Source organism: Electrona antarctica (genome assembly GCF_951216825.1).
Source record: "Electrona antarctica genome assembly, chromosome: 5".
Lineage (NCBI taxonomy): Eukaryota > Metazoa > Chordata > Actinopteri > Myctophiformes > Myctophidae > Electrona > Electrona antarctica.
The window spans coordinates 14,463,887-14,485,275 of NC_136810.1; the positions used below are offsets into that span (position 1 = coordinate 14,463,887).

General features: G+C 43.0%; 1 protein-coding gene across 3 annotated transcripts in view; it reads right to left on the reverse strand.

Annotated features, from left to right (window-relative positions):
* Positions 1-4,449: 4,449 nt before the first annotated feature.
* Positions 4,450-21,389, reverse strand: part of LOC306923276 (DENN domain-containing protein 2A) — an 84,699-nt gene continuing 67,759 nt past the window's right edge. For all 3 annotated transcript variants that reach the window (XM_079501312.1, XM_079501311.1, XM_079501313.1), the window contains 8 exons: positions 20,702-20,842; positions 19,763-19,911; positions 15,328-15,505; positions 13,851-13,892; positions 11,352-11,460; positions 7,734-8,027; positions 6,829-6,915; positions 4,450-5,914 (listed from right to left, as the gene is read on the reverse strand). In XM_079501312.1, the coding sequence (XP_079357438.1) occupies positions 5,883-5,914; positions 6,829-6,915; positions 7,734-8,027; positions 11,352-11,460; positions 13,851-13,892; positions 15,328-15,505; positions 19,763-19,911; positions 20,702-20,842 (1,032 nt within the window). In that variant the 3' untranslated portion in view covers positions 4,450-5,882. The remainder of the gene's footprint in view (positions 5,915-6,828; positions 6,916-7,733; positions 8,028-11,351; positions 11,461-13,850; positions 13,893-15,327; positions 15,506-19,762; positions 19,912-20,701; positions 20,843-21,389) is intronic.

The following is a 21,389-nucleotide window of genomic DNA, read 5'->3' on the forward strand; positions in this document are numbered from 1 at the left end:
GTGGGGGGAGAGGTCAAAGACAGACCCATCAAACCCAGTGACATCAATGGACACCAGCAAACACACACACACAGACACGCACTCACTGAATAATACCGTCCATTATTTGAGTTTTGTATGACATTCATGAAGCCAATGTGTTCTTTCAAAAATAGCTGATCCGCTATTTTGATATAGAATTGATTTTGATGTGATATTGATATTGTGTTTTGGATATATTCATATCAGGACGATCTGGCAGTGAGTACAATGTGTGACCTGTGTCACACACACACACACACACACACACACACACACACACACACACACACACACACACACACACACACACACACACACACACACACACACAGAGTGCGTAGATGGGTGCCAATGCACTTGTGCCCACTTCACTTGTTCTCATCATCATCATCACACACACACACAAACACACACACTGTACATTCACACTCATATGCAGCTGCAAGGCGCAGGACTTGTCTACAATAGGCTACAATGCTACATCAACACGTGCACACACACTGTACATTCACACTCATATACAGCTGCAAGCACAAAACTTGTGTACAATAGGCTACATCAACGCACACATGCACACGCGGTCACACGTGCACGAACACACAGACACACGCACACACACACACACACACACACATACACACACACACACACAAACACACACACACACAGACACACACACACACACACACAGATTTGACAATAGAAACTAAACAGCTTAAAAGCTGCAGATAGACAAGCTGGAAAAGCAGCACGAGGCTTGTGGAGCTGCTGCTGTTGATGCTTTTGCATGACGATGTAGCATGATTAAGTAGGGCGTTGATTTACGAAAGTTAGATTATGGAGTAACAGTTTCTGTCCGACAGCGACAATATGGTATAAGAGTGCAGGGTGCATCCAGAGCCTTGCAGGCTGGAAGACAAAGACGACCATAAGAAGGGGAAACAATATCCTTTGTCTGTCAGATAGAGACTGAGGCGAGAGAGAGACCACCGACAGGTGTGTGTGTGTGTTTGACCCGTATATCATTCTTCCCCATTCCACCTGTTGCCCCTCGGGAAAATACATACCCCTATCAGCTGCCCCTCCGGAGACCGGACAGTGCACCATCACACACACACACCGGACAGTGCACCATCACGCACGCACACGCGCGCACGCGCGCACACACACACACACACACACACACACACACACACACACACACGCACACGCTGTGGGCGCAAACCCCCAGCTGAAAACCTTTGCCACAGTGCCAGGGACCCCATAAAGATTTGTACAAATTATTTAAATAATAGATATGACTTATGACTGTCTGACTGAGCTTGGAGATCGGCTATTTCTGTAAGGCTAACTTTGAAAAAGGGTTCAAGCATTTATTTTAAACTGGTCCTCAAGTTGCTGGGGACCCCCTGTAAGCCCCATCTCTCTGGGGACCCCCTGTAAGCCCCATCTCTCTTCTGGGGACCCCCTGTAAGCCCCATCTCTCTTCTGTGACTGGCACTGTCTTAAAAGTGTTACTAAAATATTACGGTAATTTGCAAAACTATAGCCAGTGGTCTCTCTCTCTCTCTCTCGCTCTCTCTATCACACACACACACACACACACACACACACACACACACACACACACACACACACTTTTCCTGATATAAACTCTGCTCTAACAAATGTAATCTGTTCAGTCAAGGCAGAATCCCAGCAATAACACCAACAATATTTTATTAGTAGGCTAATTAGTTCAAATAATTTGTAACATATAGTCATACATAACAGTGTTCTGTTTTGTTTTGACAGTTCTCTATAGCCTACCGATATGCTGTCCCCGAAATAGGCTATTAGAATTTTTTTTGTGAAACTGACTGTTCTTGGCAGTGAATGATGCCTCCTCAATCCTCGCACAATGGTGCGAAATCACTTCTAGGTTGCATACACTTGCGAGAAAACGTCACCGAAAACACCAAATTAAAGCAGTCAGGTCGGTATAATAAAACCCCAGTCTTCTGAATTAAACCATAGCATATTATAACTCATAGATGCGCTCATGTTATGAAGATGAATGACTGACTGGCTGCATGTTATTTAGTTTGGGAAAAGTTCCCCAGCTGGGAGCGCAGGAAGTCTGATTACAGGCAGGCAGCGCTGGAATAAAAAAAAGAAATGTAGGAATTTCCCCCCAAAATGCCAGATATTCCAAGAATTCTACCTCCGATCCGCGCGTGTAAGAAATTACTCTGAAATATTGCCGCCAGGACAGCGGCGTTAAAAAATGTCGACAAGAGTTTCCTCAAACTGAAAGTTACTGACTGTACATGCAAGACGCGTCGCTTTTTCTTTTTTTCCCATTTTTTTTCTCCAATGAACATGAGTCATGACTTCATAATATTGTGAGAAAAGTCCAGCAAACTTACCTGCGTTGAGAAGCTTTAGCTGACACGCTGCACAGTCAAGGACCACCGCACCGGGGGCTTTATTTTGGAACTGCAGGTGGAATAAAACTCTAGGAAGAAATTAATTTATTAAAGAATATCTTGTATCATTATTATTTTTTGGGTCACCTCTCTCTGACCGAGTCGTTTGAAGCGCGAGCAAGGAAGGCTGGAATTTCAGGAATTAGCCCGTGGTATGACATGAAGGCACTGAGGAAGAGAGAGAGAGAGAGAGAGAGGGAGGGAGAGGGAGGGAGGGGGGTCAGGCAGGGAGGCACGTCTGACTGACCGGTCAACACGTAATGAAGGGCGGGGAGGGAGGGAGGGGGGTCCGAGGGGGGAGGCGGACCCACCTCCGAAAAGGAAAAGAACCAGAGCCATGGTGGGAAGGTGGGGGAAAGGGAAATCACATCACATCAAGTGGGGAAGAGAGGAAAAAAAGGGAAAAGAAGCTGCTTGGGATTGTCATTGGAAGGAGGGACAAGAGACAAACCATCCTTGTACTGCAGGGGCTAAGAATAGCTTTAGTTTTGTGTCCTCCTCTCCCACAGATATGGAGATCATACAGTATGCATTGAACTTGAGTTCTAGGTATAGACATAGTAGTCTATTTATATATTTTTTTTGGTAGATTTGTGTAAAACACAGTAAGATCATCAATTATTACTTAAAGTTTTAAATTATTTAGAATTTGTGAATGGTTTTATTATTTAATTCATCCACTTGGCCCACTTACATGCATCCCAACATTGTGGAAGTGGCCGACAATGACATTGCCAAGTTGAAGCACATTGAATGAGCAGGTGTCCAACAAGCATAAGGTTTTGTCTGCTAGACTAGATTCAACATTATTGGTGAAAGTTCTCAGATCCACCTGCCAGGCAGGTGGCAGTTTAATTTGTCCGTAAATTGCTTAATCTATCAATGGATGTTTGTAGAAAGCAATAATGATATTCCTGGACTTGGACATGTTGTGCAATTCATTACAGAAGCCTGTATGTAGTGTATGCTGCGGGATAGTAGACAATACAAGCCATGTGTTGGATGGAATGAACTATGTAACAGAGCATTCTAGTGGATATGAACGGTATTGCACAATGTACATGACCCTGTCCTATGATCCTGTCTCACAAAGTATCACATTTGTCATTTTACTGAACTAATACAAAAGCATGAACTCAAATTCTAGTCAAAGCCCAATAATTCAGACACAGTTAATTCAAAATCACTTTATTTATACAGTTTTATTGCATTTCTCAATCAAGTTTTAGGCAAAAACTAGTGGTGTCTTTTAGAAGCACATTGATAAGGATTGGCCTGACATACTGAAATGCTTTAGCACCTCCATTCTTCAGACCAAACTCTTAAGCCTGATTCATACTTAGCGGCACGCTGGCGTTGCATGCCGTGAATAGCAGATCTACAAGCCGACAGTGTGTCACATTCATGACGAGTTGTGAGCTGAGCTCGTAGATCTGCTATTTACTGAGCACGAAACCAACACACAACTACGTACAACTGAGGCTTTACAGAGCAACCCAAGAGACGCGTGCATTCACACTGTTAACCACTTCAACCCTAGCATCCCTATTCTGGACATGTCGTAATAAGGCAAATATTTTTGCATAAACGGCAGATCTACACGCTCACAAAGCGTCGCAATACAATGTGTTGTGAGCTTGTAGATCAGCTGTTTTTCGTGTGTGTGTGTGTGTGTGTGTGTGTGTGTGTGTGTGTGTGTGTGTGTGGGGCTCAGGAGGTAGAGCAGGTCGTCCAATGATCCATGGGTCGGCGGTTCGAATCCCGGCTCCTCCTGTCTACATGTCGAAGTGTCCTTGGGCAAGACACTGAACCCCAAATTGCTCCCGATGTGCTGGTTGGTACCTTGCATGGCTTCCGCTGCAATTGGTGTATGAATGGGTGAATGTAATGCACAATCTAGTAAAGCTCCTTGGATAAAGGCGCTATATAAATGCACCATTTACCATTGTGTGTGTGTGTGTGTGTGTGTGTGTGTGTGTGTGTGTGTGTGTGTGTGTGTGTGTGTGTGTGTGTGTGTGTGTGAGTGAGGGGGTGACAAAGATAGAACCCTGAGGGACCCCAGTTAACAAAGTATATAGGGTTTAAGTGGCTAAGTCTCTCTACATATCCATTCATTTCTTCAATGTCCTCACTTTTGGCATTCCCTCTCATTTTAGGGAAATGCACATACGTATCACAGTGGTACATATACCCGACAACCTAGAGTGGTCTACAAAAAAGTTTGAATACACTGACACCACGGCGCGTAAACAGCGCCTCAAACTGTGTCTCCGCCCACCACCGGGGGAAGTTGTGATTTGCGCTCGTTCACTGCAATGCATTTTGCGGCATTTTCAAAACAATATTGAGCAGAGTAGCGATTATCAAACGTATTTGCAATGCCATACGTTGAAAGATCTGTTGCCCGTGGACAAGGCACGCTACCTCCGCAAGTTAGATAGCATCGGCATAGATGTTTGTCCGTATGTGATTAAGGATTGGACCAAGTTGCATTGGCAGCCATAGAAAATTCTTACCCCAGGCTGAAACCGGATGTGACGTTTTTGGGCGTTCCTGTCTAGCGTGGTGTCAGTGTATAGGACTTTGTTAAATAAAGCCTATTAAAAACTATAGATTTCCTTTGCGCTTACTTGAGGAAGAGAGAGAAAAAGAGGTTACGTTTATCTAAAAGTATATAAATTAACTTAAAAATTAAGCCTCCTGTTGAAGAAGAAGTTGTACTACAGTTTCTATGGAAAACACGTGGAATGTATTAAAGAGTATTGTACAAAAAAGGTGGAACCTGTTGTTTGGCTGCATGGCAACATCTTCAGTGAAAGTTCTCATAGGGCCATTTTTCTGGGTCATTTTGTCAGTGACAGAAAGAAACAGAGAACATCGTTCCAGGTTTATCAGACTCATACCGTGCTATACATTAATGTACACATTAGGGACCGACATGAACTATACAACAAACGCACGCTCCTCTCACAAAGCAACCGGGGGTTAAGTACAGTACGCAGGGCCACATGTCAGGATATGATGTGACCATGACGAAGAAACTGCGGTTGGTTCTGTGGTGTCTTTGTTCCATGTGAGAGGAGTTGTTTGGTCCCAGTTGCATTTAAACCCCACGCAACCCTGATGGAATGCATCCAGAACGCTCCGCTAGCAACATCGCTGCATGCATGGAAGCTAATCCACCTAAACACTGACCCCAAGTCCTTCCTGCTCACATAAGCACTCCAGTCCAGTTCCTTTTTAGGGGTTTTCTCGCTCAATGCGGTGTGCACGAATGCACACACATCTTCCATCTCCACGTTTTAGACGTCCAGGTCAAGTGTAAGTCCTCTTCTTGCAGGGTACCATCCGCCCCATGCTTATTCGCATGGTTGGGGTCATTAGTCGAAAGAGTCATTTTTTGGACAGAAATTTCATCTTGTTTCCTGGAAATGGACACAAGAAAGGCATGGGTATCAAGTACGATTAAAACATACCGGTACTTACAGAAGAGCCAGTTAAACCGTATACTGTTTATTGTTACTAATTGGAACCATGCTTCACAGTCATCTACACATCACTTACAATCAAGCACTGAAAATAATGGATAAAATCAAATTAATGAAATGGCACCATTGCATAATTCTCAGGAAATACAACATGCTTTTTGACATTTTTGTCACCACAAGTCACCACAAGGGGATTGGTGAATAGCAAACCTCACAGACAATGCAACGGTTTCATGTTTTCATAACTTGTGATACATAGTTTTCTTTGTATTGTCCTGTCAAATAAATATTTAAATAAATAAATTGCGTGCCCAAAACAGCAAGTGTAAGGATGTTGTTCAGTTGTTCTACATTGATGTGTATGTAATAAAGGGAATAATACAAATAATACTTTTAACAATGTTGTTATCTAATGTGATCTACAGTAGTAAGTTCAAGGGTTAAGGGCTAACATGTGTCTCTCATTGACCATTCTACACAGGGTACATACAATTCTATCTACTACTGACTAGAGACTAGAGAGCCCCATTTAGGCCTGACGTCGAAATAAAAAAAAAGTCTTCTGAAAGAATATATTCAAAGATTTGTGCCGCATTTTCACGATTTTTCAAAAATAGCAGACCTACAAGCTCGTAGCGCGCCACCGAGCTTGTAGATCTGCTATTTTTCAATAGCTAAAGTATAACATAATGCTTAGTTAAAACACCAAAAGGGGTTCCCGTCCAGAATGGGATAATAAACATACAATAAATACAATGATATACAGTATGATGAAAATCATATTATCAGCAAGCGACACCTTTGTGCAGCAGAGCATCAATTAGGCTAATTATTTTAGGCATAACCCTTACCTAGTCCCTTGAGAAACTTGTTGACGCCTCGCTGTTCACTTCCAGGTAAAGAGTCCAGATACTCCTGTGCCCTCACCTCGAACAGACCTGCACACAACATACAATACACAGCTTACTAAACCTAGAGTCCAGATACTCCTGTGCCCTCACCTCGAACAGACCTGCACACAACATACAATACACAGCTTACTAAACCTAGAGTCCAGATACTCCTGTGCCCTCACCTCGAACAGACCTGCACACAACATACAATACACAGCTTACTACACCTAGCCTGGCATGGCAAGACTAATATCACTGCATAGATATTAGTCTGGAATCTCTGCATGGAACCTGCATTTCCAATGGGTGAATAGAAATAAAAATGCCACTGGTGATAAACTCGCCCCATATTTGCATACTGGGCAATGTTGTTGTTACTTTTATTAACCCATTTTGACCTGAGATCAGATTCTAAAAATGTCTTCTACATCCTGACAGTTTTCTGAAAAAGCTATGTTTCTATGTCAGTCGTTCTAGCTAAAGCATAACATAATGCTAACACCAAAAGGGGTTCACGCCCAAAATGGGTTAATGCCATACTTTGTCATACTACAACTACAGTGTCACACAAAACACTGAGTACAAGTGTAGTCTACAAGCTCACAACACTTTTGCTTGTGATGCGTTCTTCAATCAGCAGAGAAAAACCCATTTATCAACTTAAATTTTAGAGTGTTCCAGTTCCAATTTGATGTTTAATGTTTAATACAATTAATTCTCTTCTGGGGTTTCCTGGCACAAAACCATTTCAGATGGGCGTCCAGGACCAAAAACATATCAATTAGGGGTCCTTGGCATGAAAAGGTTTGAGAACCACTTCTCTATAGGACCACCACCACGCATGGCCTCCCACCGCCACGCACCTCTGAGCCCCTGCTTGCGTAGCTCCCTCTCCTGGGTGAAGCCGGTGAACATCTGGGTCTCCATGAACACCTCCAGGAACCTCCGCAGTGACTTGGAGGTCACCGCCTTGCGGAAGGCTTCGCGCTGGAACGAGCAGGAGGGAGAGGAGGAGGAGGAGGGGACGGGAGAGGACGGCGAGGTGGTCGACTCGTCCTCTCGTTCTCCTCCGCCCATGAAGAGCGAGTAGTGGCCCACCATCTCCACGAAGAATCGCACAAAGGCCTCCGACACCACTGTGCTCATCGAGCAAGAGTCTGGGTTGGAAGGGAGGGGTGAAAGAGTTACGGTTTTGGTTATGGCCCTGGGGTTTTATATATATATTTTAATATATAACATTTGCTTATAGGAAAGTGTACATTATGACCGATTTGTACACCCCACAGATTATTACAACATACACACACACACCCGATACAATATTGTCTCTGTCTCTGGAAACCTAATATGTCCAAAAGAGTAATCTTTTGGGATTCAAATTCAAAACCAGCAAAAGTAGATAAAATGTCAGATGTGACACGTCGGCAAAATGGACCCTCAGTGCCTCGTATTGCTGCTGGTGTTTCCATCATAGTGTATAAGACACTCCCAGTGAAGACAATTCATAACATACTCAGGTTCAGCTTAAAACACCCTTATGGCAAGGGGTTTTCAACTGGTGGTCCGTGAATGTACTGTATTTGTGTGATATCATATGAAGACATATCATCATTATCATTATCAGTGGTCATTTGAGGAGGCTTGTGCTTCGATTCCAAATATACTTTTTTAATGAATAAAATAAAATCTGTATGGTAGAGTAATACAATATAACGTATACAATTGGGGTGGTTGTATTTAGTCTCCCTGCTCTTCTATTGAGACATTTAGATCGGGTCAAAGGTCATGCGATGTCTCACCTAGACACAGGATCTGACACAAATGTTGATTGTGTGCAACTCAAGAACAACAAAAACAAATCTGAATCCATAACCCCACCCGACAAAACAGTGGCACCCTCCCCAGGTTGATCCAGGATGGTGGTCCCATGCAGTCACAATCAGTTGAGACCCTCTGCCTGGGATTTATTATGTGTCTGCATCTGCAACACTAGAGGGGGCTATTGGTCCCTGCTGCCTTGAAGTTCCAGTTTGTTCATATTTTTGGGGGGTTAGTGGTTACCAATCAGGCCATATCTCTGACATTAAACAAGATAGAGTCCAATAGCAGCACGGCTCCCATGTGGATCTCTGGCATCATATCGCTGCGGCTATCTCCATATTCTAACGTTTTGTGTTTTTTCGTAAATGAACGTCCTACTTGATCATACTATACAGTGTCACACAAAAGCATCAAAAGTAGCAGATCAGCAAGCGACACGTTTCGAGCTTGTCGATCTGCTACATATGAATTTGAATCCTGAAAAGTAACAGTTAAGGTTTCCAACCAACAGTCTTGCCCAACTATGGAGAGATGGAGGAACAGTGAAGTCAGTGGACTCACGTTCACTGTTAAATTCTAAACCACTGCCTCTCAAGTTCAGGTCCGAGGACCACAGTTCAAATGTACCCTTATTGTTCTATAACTCTATTTTTTTATTATTATAATTTTTATCACTTAGATTTTTATTTGTTTTTGAACAAACACACAATAGAAAAGGACAAACACAGCACAAACAAACATGAAAAACAAAAAATAAAAAAACAATAAAGTCGACAATGCTTATCAAATCTTTTTCAAAACATCACTTATTCCTAGACATATTCTGGTGGTCCTCATTCCCCCATGCCCTCATTGCTCATGATCAGGTCCTTAAATATTGTCCATTTGGACCATTTGTCCTCCATTCGTTCCTCCTGCAGTCTCAGGCGATGTGTCAGTTTCTCCATGAGCTGTATCTCCTGAATCAACTCCTCCCATTGTCCCTGTGTTGGAGGCTCCTTCTGTCCCCATTTCCTTGTGATAGCCTTCTTTCCTGCCGCCAATAAAATGTTTACCAGATACCTATCCTCTCCTCGTATCTTTCCCCCCATCAAGTTTCCTAAATACAGAACATCACACTTCATAGGCACCTCATAACCCAACACCTTTTGTATCTGATCATGTATCACTTTCCAAAAAGGCTCAATTCTGGGACATTTCCAAAACACATGTGAGTGATCCACATTTACATCTCCACAACCCCTCCAACATTGTATCTGTTGCTTCAACTGCTTGCTCATAATTTTTGGTGTTATGAAAAACCTGCAAAGATTTTTCCAAGAGAATTCCCTCCATATCCGTGAATTGGTAGATGACTGGTGCATTTTCCACATATGAGCCCAATCTTTTTCTGTAATTTCTATGTCTAGTTCTGCTTCCCATTTCTTTTTAATATATTCTGTTGAATGACTGCCACTCATCAAAGTCGTATATATTGCTGATATAATTCGAATATTTTTCCCCTTGTATATATTTTTAATAATTTGGACAATACCATTCACTTCTATGGAGGGCCTCCCTTTGATTTCCTTAATATAATAATCCCTTAGTTGCAGATACCTGAAGAAATCATGTTTATCCAACATGTATTTAACACTCAAATCTGTGAAACTCTCCAATGCCCCATTCTTCTCCAAAACACACCAGGCTGTCATTCCTCTATTGCTCCACACTTTAAAGCCCTTATCATGTCCTGCAGGTTTAAATGAACTATCAAATGCCATCCATTTTAAAACCTTTATATCCTCTTCAAACCTATATTTTTTAACAATTTTAAACCAGATCTCTAATGTAAATAGGGTGATTGGATCAATACTGTGTTTTATTTTCTTAAACTTTTCTTTGTCTCCTATAATATTCTGTATTGGATGTTTATCGAATTCCTTTTCCATATCTTTCCATTTTGCTATATAATTTGGTTTACACCAACATCCTACATATCGTAGCTGGGCCGCATGATAATACATTTTTAAATTGGGAAGACCCATGCCCCCTCCCTCCTTTGGGAGTTGAAGGGTCTGAAATCTGACCCTTGGCCTCTGCCCGGCCCACACAAACCTAGAAATCATTCTGTCCCATGTAATAAATTGCCCTTGGGGGACCTCTACCGGTAAGGACTGGAATAGAAAGAGCAACCTGGATAATACATTTATTTTTATTATTATAATTTTAAGTCAAAGTTAAATAAACACTGAGGATAGTACAGTGTAGAATAGATTGAGATCTCAGGGATAAAATAAATAAATACATGAATAAATAAATATTGGTATCAAACTGGGGGTCATTGAAAGGAAAATCACTGGCCTAATTCTAAAGTAATTCTAATATCTGTGCAGCGTAACAGAGCCACGCTGCACAAACAAACATCATTCTCAGGTGAGGCTAATGATACATATTGTCACTGTTGGGCAGAAAACTCTTATCTACATATTATAACTTTGTGTGTGTGTTTTTTTCGTAAATCAATGCCTTACTACTTGATCATACTACAGCGTCACACAAAAGCATCAAGCTTTTGATCGACAAGTATCTACAAGCTTGTCGATCTGCTATTTTTTAAATTGAATCCTGTAAACAGTTTTGTACATAATATGAGGTTTCCTCAGCCGACGGTTCCTCACCATTAGGGATGATGTCTCCTTTGTCGCTGGCCAGCTCCCTGCGCTTGTCCAACACATGTTCCAGGGCGGCCTGCAGCTTATGAGGCAGAATGGAGTCTTCGTCATCCAGCTGCAGAGACACAGAGACAGATGTCAACAATAAGGACACCGCAGTGCCCAAAGTATAGAGACTCAGAGACACAGAGACAGATGTCAACAATAAGGACACCGCAGTGCCCAAAGTATAGAGACACAGAGACAGATGTCAACAATAAGGACACCGCAGCGCCCAAAGTATAGAGACACAGAGACAGACAGATGTCAACAATAAGGACACCGCAGCGCCCAAAGTATAGAGACTCAGAGACACAGAGACAGATGTCAACAATAAGGACACCGCAGTGCCCAAAGTATAGAGACACAGAGACAGATGTCAACAATAAGGACACCGCAGTGCCCAAAGTAGAGAGACACAGAGACAGATGTCAACAATAAGGACACCGCAGTGCCCAAAGTATAGAGACACAGAGACAGATGTCAACAATAAGGACACCGCAGTGCCCAAAGTATAGAGACACAGAGACAGATGTCAACAATAAGGACACCGCAGTGCCCAAAGTATAGAGACACAGAGACAGATGTCAACAATAAGGACACCGCAGTGCCCAAAGTATAGAGACACAGAGACAGATGTCAACAATAAGGACACCGCAGTGCCCAAAGTATAGAGACACAGAGACAGATGTCAACAATAAGGACACCGCAGTGCCCAAAGTATAGAGACACAGAGACAGATGTCAACAATAAGGACACCGCAGTGCCCAAAGTATAGAGACACAGAGACAGATGTCAACAATAAGGACACCGCAGTGCCCAAAGTAGAGAGACACAGAGACAGATGTCAACAATAAGGACACCGCAGTGCCCAAAGTATAGAGACACAGAGACAGATGTCAACAATAAGGACACCGCAGTGCCCAAAGTATAGAGACACAGAGACAGATGTCAACAATAAGGACACCGCAGTGCCCAAAGTAGAGAGACACAGAGACAGATGTCAACAATAAGGACACCGCAGTGCCCAAAGTATAGAGACTCAGAGACACAGAGACAGATGACAACAATAAGGACACCGCAGCGCCCAAAGTATAGAGACTCCTGGTCCAATATTACTAGTCAATAAGGACACCGCAGTGCCCAAAGTATAGAGACTCCTGGTCCAATATTACTAGTCAATAAGGACACCGCAGCGCCCAAAGTATAGAGACTCCTGGTCCAATATTACTAGTCAATAAGGACACCGCAGCGCCCAAAGTATAGAGACTCCTGGTCCAATATTACTAGTCAATAAGGACACCGCAGCGCCCAAAGTAGAGAGACACAGAGACAGATGTCAACAATAAGGACACCGCAGTGCCCAAAGTATAGAGACTCAGAGACACAGAGACAGATGACAACAATAAGGACACCGCAGTGCCCAAAGTATAGAGACTCCTGGTCCAATATTACTAGTCAATAAGGACACCGCAGTGCCCAAAGTAGAGAGACACAGAGACAGATGTCAACAATAAGGACACCGCAGTGCCCAAAGTATAGAGACTCAGAGACACAGAGACAGATGACAACAATAAGGACACCGCAGTGCCCAAAGTATAGAGACTCCTGGTCCAATATTACTAGTCAATAAGGACACCGCAGCGCCCAAAGTATAGAGACTCCTGGTCCAATATTACTAGTCAATAAGGACACCGCAGCGCCCAAAGTATAGAGACTCCTGGTCCAATATTACTAGGTAGGTTGCTCTGGTAGATTTGTACTGCACTTGAGTTAAAGTACTGGAGTACTTGCTTTAAATTTAAAGTATTCAAATAATTCAAAAGTATATGCTTTAAAGCTACACATTACTTTACTATGTAGGGACCGTACAGTATAGTTACTATGTCTATTACGTTAATATGTAGGGACCGTACAGTATAGTTACTATGTCTATTACGTTAATATGTAGGGACCGTACAGTATAGTTACTATGTCTATTACGTTAATATGTAGGGACCGTACAGTATAGTTACTATGTCTATTACGTTAATATGTAGGGACCGTACAGTATAGTTACTATGTCTATTACGTTAATATGTAGGGACCGTACAGTATAGTTACTATGTCTATTACGTTAATATGTAGGGACCGTACAGTATACTATATCTATTACGTTAATATGTAGGGACCGTACAGTATACTATATCTATTACGTTAATATGTAGGGACCGTACAGTATACTATATCTATTACGTTAATATGTAGGGACCGTACAGTATACTATGTCTATTACGTTAATATGTAGGGACCGTACAGTATACTATATCTATTACGTTAATATGTAGGGACCGTACAGTATACTATATCTATTACGTTAATATGTAGGGACCGTACAGTATACTATGTCTATTACGTTAATATGTAGGGACCGTACAGTATACTATGTCTATTACGTTACTATGTAGGAAGCGTACAGTAGCCTACCTGTCGCAGGAAGCGGCTGTTGCCGAGGTCGACCACCAGGACCTGAGGGAAGAGCAGAGGGATAATGATGTCATTTCCTGAAGAGCAGAGGGAAAATAATGTCATTTCCTGGAACCATTGTTTGATGGAGGAAAGAGCCGCCAGTGGCAAGAGTAGCATGTAGTGCTATGAAGCACGCGCGCACACACGCAACACACACACACACACACACACACACACACACACACACACACACACACACACACACACACACACACACACACACACACACACACACACACACACACACACACACACACACACACACACACACACACACACATCTTAGGACAGGGATTTTATGAAGGCTATTTTGACCATTTTTGGCCATTTTTGCCTCTAAGCTTGAAGCCGAAAATAGCTGATCTACAAGATGATCGTCTGAGTGAGTGATTCAAATATCCAATCTTAAGCTTCCCGTTTTGTTCACAGGATGTTCGGGGCTGTCTGTCATGGTCATTTTCAAACGTTTTGGTATTAATATTGTCTGAGTAGAGCGGTGCGGCAGGAATCACAAAGACAGCCTAGAAGGAGACAGATGAAGTGATTGTTGAAAGGACTTTTGGCCCGCTGACCAGTCCAAAGTCCAAACAACCTGTGGTGTGTTGGACAGCTGAGGCTTGTAGATATGTGGAACGTATGTCTTCCCAGACATGTCACAACCGCTTGTCACTACTACGTTTAACCACTTAAACCCATATGGTTGACCGGAGTCCCTCAGGGCTCTATACTGGCATATTTTCTGATTCTGCTTTCACAGAAAATAGCCAATCTGCTAGGCAATTTTCTGCAAAAATAGCACAATAATACATCATATAAACCTGTCATTAACACCTGTTACTTTGGCATGTGATCCCCTGAGATAAAATGACGTGATATGTTGCGTCCGGGTAAGCACGATAATTTCAATAAAATCTTGTAGTAGTGTGTGATGGGCCATGGTTTTAAAATCTTAAATAATCTGATAAGAGAATATTATCCAGTATGTGTGATTTTTTCTTAATCCCGTTATCTCAGCCCAGCTTTACTCCACAAACCTTATAAAAACACATTTTGTCTCTGTCACGTGGAAAGAAACCATTATGTGCAAAACTGTCACTTTTCAGGATTCAAATAAAAAAATAGCAAAAGTGTCAGATCGACAAAAATGTGTCGCTTTGCGCCGCGCTTCGAACTTGTGGATCTGCTACTTTTGAGTGATGCGGTAGTAGGGCGTTACGAAAAAGTCAAAAAACACGAAAAGTTAAAATATGAAGATAGGAGGTTTCTTCCCGTCAGCGCCGATTTATTATTTCCCTGTTGTTTGTTTTCTCAAATCCTACTACAAAACAAGCACACACGCACGCACGCACGCACGCACGCACGCACACACATACATACATACACACACACGCACACACACGCACACACACACACACAGGGGCGCATGAGGTGTCACCTCTTCAATGGGCAGTTCTTTGAGTCGTGGCAGAGAGCTGGAGAGCAGGCCCACGATGAACGGGGTGGGGGTGCAGACGATGTCAATCATGGAGGGTGGGAGGACGGGGATGTAGGTGTGCTGCCAGGTGAACGGGTACAGCAGGGCCACCACCGCGTGGCAGCACTGAGACAACGTACTGCAGAGAGAGAGAGAGAGAGAGAGAGAGATTATGATTTTATTATTAACCACGCTTATTTTCGACTACATGACAACATCGTTGTTGTTGTTGTTGTTGTTGTTGTTGTTCCAGGGACCCCCCAGAAGCAAAGATTTGAGTTAAAAATGTTTGCTCTGAAAGAATATATATTCCAAATTTGCAACACATTTTCACGATTTTTCAAAAATAGCAGACCTACAAGCTCGTAGAGCTAGACCTATGAGCTTGTAGATCTGCTATTTTTCAATAGCTAAAGTATAACATAATGCTTAAAACACCAAAAGGGGTTCCTGTACAATTCTTCAAAGGCCTTCTAAATCAGTAGTTCTCACACTTTAATGATTTTTCAAAAAATAGCTGATGTACTGTACAATGCTAAAATGACACAGACGCTTTCCCGGTTTATACAATATTTATCAAAGTACTTTCATAATACAGAAAACCATGGGATGAGAATTTCAATCCAAATGCATTCCTATGTTACACCACAAGATGGCGGTAAAAGCCAAGAACAGTTGAGGCCCATGCATCCCACCCATTACCAAATCTTGGAACATTATGAGAACAATTAATTTGCGTCTGCTCTGCTCTTGGAAAGCAGGGCTCATTGTGAGAAGAATGTCTACAGGCATCTTTTAAAAGGCACGTGATGTAACACTTATAAAAAGTATATAGCTGCGGCAAACACACTCGCCCCACACCGTTAACTTAATGCCTCCCGTGTGTGCGCCTGGTTTCAGTTAATTCATTCAAAACGTGATTGGAGAGGCCAAGTTTCCACTCCACGGTTGGAGAATGTGCAGCCACTCTGCACAATCTGTTGATATGCTTCAGTCGAGAGAAAAAAAAGAAAGAAAATGTTTTCGGAACCAGCTTTTCAACAGGGGTAAATAGAAAACACAGGGAGATCAGAGACAAAAAATGTGTTTCTGAGAGAAAAGCATAATTCATGCTTTTCTAAATTGCCGAAAATAGACAAGCTACAATGTAGCAGATGCTCTTTTCCAGAGCCGATTTACAAGGTAAACATTAAACACAAACATCAAATATAATGCCTCAGTAATTAGATAACAGATCACAGGTAAACCAAGAACCTAGCATCAGTCTATCATTTAGACTGATGCTAGGTTCTTGGTTGTTTAGACTCTAAATTGAGTAAATTGAAACTACAGTAGGCTATATAAACTATAGGATAGTGGTTTTCACCAGTGGTCCAGGGACCACCACTGGTCCTTGTGGGGGTTCCAGGTGGTCCCCTGCTAAATAATGGAAGAGTTGGTAACCAAATGCATAGATCTTTAACTCTTGAGCGTGTAAAAGGTGTTGCTCTTGTGAGTTAAATTATTGTTACAATTCTGCATTACTTATTTTACAAGTCTACACAATTACAGAATGCGGAATAATTGTTATCTTATCCAACGGCAAAAAGGTCTTATCAAAATAGTATTGGGTCTGAGAGGCTAAATCTCATGGTGGTCTGTGGCTCAAATGGCAAATAAATAATGGTCCTTATATGAAAAGGGTTGAAACCCACTGCTATAGGTGAGATGAATCTAAATTCCATTTTTTTTAAAGATTTATTTTTGGCTTTTGTGACTTTATTGATAGTTACAGTGAAGACCGAGGGAGTGAGAGAGGGGGAGAGACATGCAGCAAAGGTCGTCATGAACGGGACTCGAACACACGCCCTATATGTGTCATGCCTGCCGCCTGGACCGCTAGGCCAGCGGACGCCCCTAAATTATACATTTGAACCTTTAGATAAGTCTGCATGGTCGTCAATGTCAAGGCAAGGCTAGGCGCTACAAGCTCACACCACGGCTATTTTCCACGCGACACTGCCGTACGACAAAGTATACATGGGCCTTATTAACTCAAATCAAGATGGGTGGTGTTTGAACTAAATCGGGATGCAATAACCGTTTCCGCAGAGGCTGCGAGCTGAACCAGGTGCACCTCCTCGGCAGTAAATAAATGAAAGAAAGATCATCAAATTACACTTCCTGCCCCTGACTGTGGTAATTAATACCAGCGTAGAGAGTTTAAAAGTTTTCAGTGCGTCGCGTGGGTGCGATGCCGTCAGCCCACGTGCACACATGTCAGCTCTGGAGCAGTCTCCCAAAAAGGCCCTAATTTCATCTCTCTCTCGCTCTCTCTGGCATCTGTGACAACTTTCCAGAGAAAGAAATGATTGTTCCCTGGGATACTGTATAACACAACAGCATTCCTTCCTTTAATACACGCTCCATCTCCTCCAATAGTCAAACGTGTGTCTATCTGTCTGCCTGTTATACTGGAAGAACTAGAAGACATTCGGCTAAGCCGTACGGACGTAATCATGAACCACAGCCTCCAACCAACTAGCACAAATCAGCTTCTGAACACAGAGTTGAGAACAAAGAAATGAATATCTGCGAAACAGCATCATAAAACCCTGACAATGACCAGCTCATTCCATAGAGAGGTTTATAGATTACTATGGTTTATAGATGTGGCTGTGAGAGGAATGCAAAGCACACCTTCATTCCTTATATGTTTTTCCCTATATGACCATTAAGGCCTTTTCAGGCGGGAAGCGACTGACGCACCTTGGTAATTCAATTTCAATGAGAGGCGGGCGATTATTTTGGACGTGCAGAGAAGTTGAGGGGCGTTGACGCAAGCGAGTGTGGTCCCGTGAAATTGTCGCAGCGCATGTTCATTTGTGCACGTGCCCACGGGCAACTAGACCTGGTTTGTGGTGCGCTTTTTTTCTTCACGCTACGCATCCCACGGCCCTCGTGAGCAGACACGTCGCTGACTCCAGGTGAGAACGCCTATGTCACTCGCTCCCAGTCTGAAACGACCTTTATGCGATAAATACTCAAAGGTCATGCCCCAAAATGGGGTCGCCAGGTTCAAAGCGATAAAAACGGAGACCAGGGTTTCTCCGGCTTGGCCCGGCCGGGTGTTCCAGCAAACACAATTACCCGTGTTCGTTGGTGGGAAACCGGGCAGGGAGTCACCGCACAAGTAGCCTCGGAAACCCAGACGTTTTTATTTACAGGGAGAGAAAAAAAAGTCTGGGTCCGAGTCCACTTCAATTTGGCATAGAGTAGCGCAAACATCGATCACTCTCTGCTGATTTCTGATCGTCTGCACCTTTGTTAAATTGACGCACACACGCACACCCGTACACACACACACTCCTCTCTCTCTCTGTCACTCTAATTAATTAGTCTCATGTCCAGCAGCTGCGCACATTTTCTGCCGGCGGATCCTGCCGGGAGCTGCCTATGCCATAGAAAGCATAGGTGAGTTCCAGGCTACCGCACAAGCAACTACTACAGGTTGCTTTGGGCCAGGGTGCCTATTGAGCGTGTGGAACTGGGAGGAACAGAGTGTTCCTCCACACGCATCATTACATCCACATGTATCAGAGGGGACACAGGTCGCCGCTGTTGGGCAGAAACAACTTATGCTTTCTTTGTAAATTGATACTCTTACTTCATTGTACAAGAGTGTTGAGGAAGAGTAGCAAAATTAGCTGATCTACAAGCTCACAACATATCGCAATGCAATTCGTTGTGAGCTTGTAGATCTGCTATTTTCACTATTTTGAAAATAGTGAAAATAGTGTGGGGTTTTATAAATATTGAACCGATGAAAAGTGACAATGAAAAGAGCTTTGTGACAAAATAATGATTACATTGGATCCAGCGGAACACAAGTTCATTTTTTTTATCAGTTTCCTGAAAGGTTTAGAATTTGGACAAACAAGGTTTTACTGCCTGCATATTTATTTTTATTTTTTATATATATATAATTTTTATCCCACGATTTTGCAACCCATTTATTTCACCCACTGTCAATTATCTAATGTAATCCAGGGCGCTACACTTCCTCTGCCAACCTGGGGGGGCAGCGGACTGACCTCCTGCTTCCTACTATGCATGAGGAGTCCAAGCTGCTTCTTTTCACCTGACAGGGGGGAGTTTCCCCGGCCGGACGTAGCGCGTGGAAAGAACACGTTATTCCAACCAGTTCCTTTCCCCTCCATCAGGCGCCCCGGCTGGCCAGGGGGAGGTAGTTTAGAGACCAGTATTACTGCATGTTTTTCACTAAACCCGCCTCGGGTATGGGCACCTACTGCCTGCATAGTGACAAAGCATTGCTCAGCAGTGACATGGAAATTGGGAATTGGCATAACGACTAGGGGGTACAGATAAACCGAACGGACAGTGTTTTGAAACGTACCTGAGTTTGTCGGCAGTGAAGATGACTCTCCGCTCCAGCAGTAAGGAGGCGAACACCCTCAGGAGGAGACGTAGACTCAGCGAGGAGAACAGACACTCAAAGTCCACGTGCTCCAGACGAGAGTCAGACGGCCGACACAACTCTATCACCTGCAGACACACATGGATTCATTAGATACCTCCTGTGTTCACATTAAAACCACGAGTGTTGGCCTGGGCCGTGGCTCAGCGGTCCAGGCACCTTGGCTGGTAATCCAGTCTGGCAGTGTGCCGCGGGTTCGACTCCCGATCCCGACGGCCTTTGCTGCATGTCATTCCCCCACCTCTCTCCCCATTTCCTGTCAGCCTACTGTCTGTCCCTCCATACAAAATATAAAAATAAAGGCGAAAGCCACAAAAAACATTAAGAAAAAACACGAGTGTTCATCTAACTCTGGGAGTGTACCAGTGGAACCAAATGGACCCGTCCGCTCGTACTCTTCCAGAGATAAAATATAATTTGATGACATCATTGAGGGGAAAAAAGAGGAGGATGCTTTTAAAGACCAAATCTGGGATTGTTTTGAACATGAAATAGGGTTATGTTCACGTCATGCATGACTTTGATTTGTATGATGAAACATCTGCTACTGTTTTATAGTCATTTTTACATACGCATATTATTATTATTTTATGTTTGTGTGTCACAACCTCGCGGCCGTTGTTTATGTTCGTTTGCGACGTTCTGTTCGTGGTTCAATGAGTGCGTTTTGTTGTGGCTTTCCTGCTGTCCGTCCATGCAGTTAGCTCATAACATTAGCAGCTGTTGTCGCTTCAAGTTGCGGTCGTAGAATGCTTTCTGCTCGCCTCTCACCACTGCCAGTTTGTCCAGTCTAAGTTTTTAGTTTTGTTGCACAGTTGTGGAAAAATGTCGTCCTGACTGTACGTGTGTTCTTCTCACCTCCGTCCCGGAGCCAGGCAGGAAGTTCTTGACCGTGATGGTTCTCCCTGGAGCAGGGAACGGAGCCTCCATGATGCCCCTCATGAAGGGCTGCACCAGGGCAGGAGAGATGGCCCTCCTCTTCTCCACCTCATCCAGGATCTGAAACATTCATACAACCCATTAGCCCGTGTGATTCTATTTTGGGCAAACTTTCCAAATATCGAAAATGTTCACAGTTTTCACTTGCAACGCGTCGTGATCTGCTTGCCTATTTTCGCTATTCCTTGTTCAACAAAGTATATTAGCTTCAAGGGGTAAATTGGTGTGATATATGTGACCAGATTTGACTGAGAGCCTGCCATCGCGCAAACTCCAGCTTTTCACCAGAGGAGAAAAACTTATTTTTTTGTTTTATCCAAAATGAGTTAATAGCACAGGCAGACTCTTCACATACTAGAGCATGTCTGAAATAAGTGTCAGAGCTGAAATCGTCATGTAAATATGAAATAAATGCTTAAATATGTAGCTATATGTTAAAGACCACAAAGTTAACCTTTCAAGCCTGTTTTCTCAACTCGCTGTTTCTCTGCAAGACATTACTCTATAAGCCATTATCTCCAAAACTGGTGGGTCAAACTGAACAACCAATATGTCAATTTGAATCTATGATTCCCTGCTTTCATATGACATGAAAAAAAAATCAAAA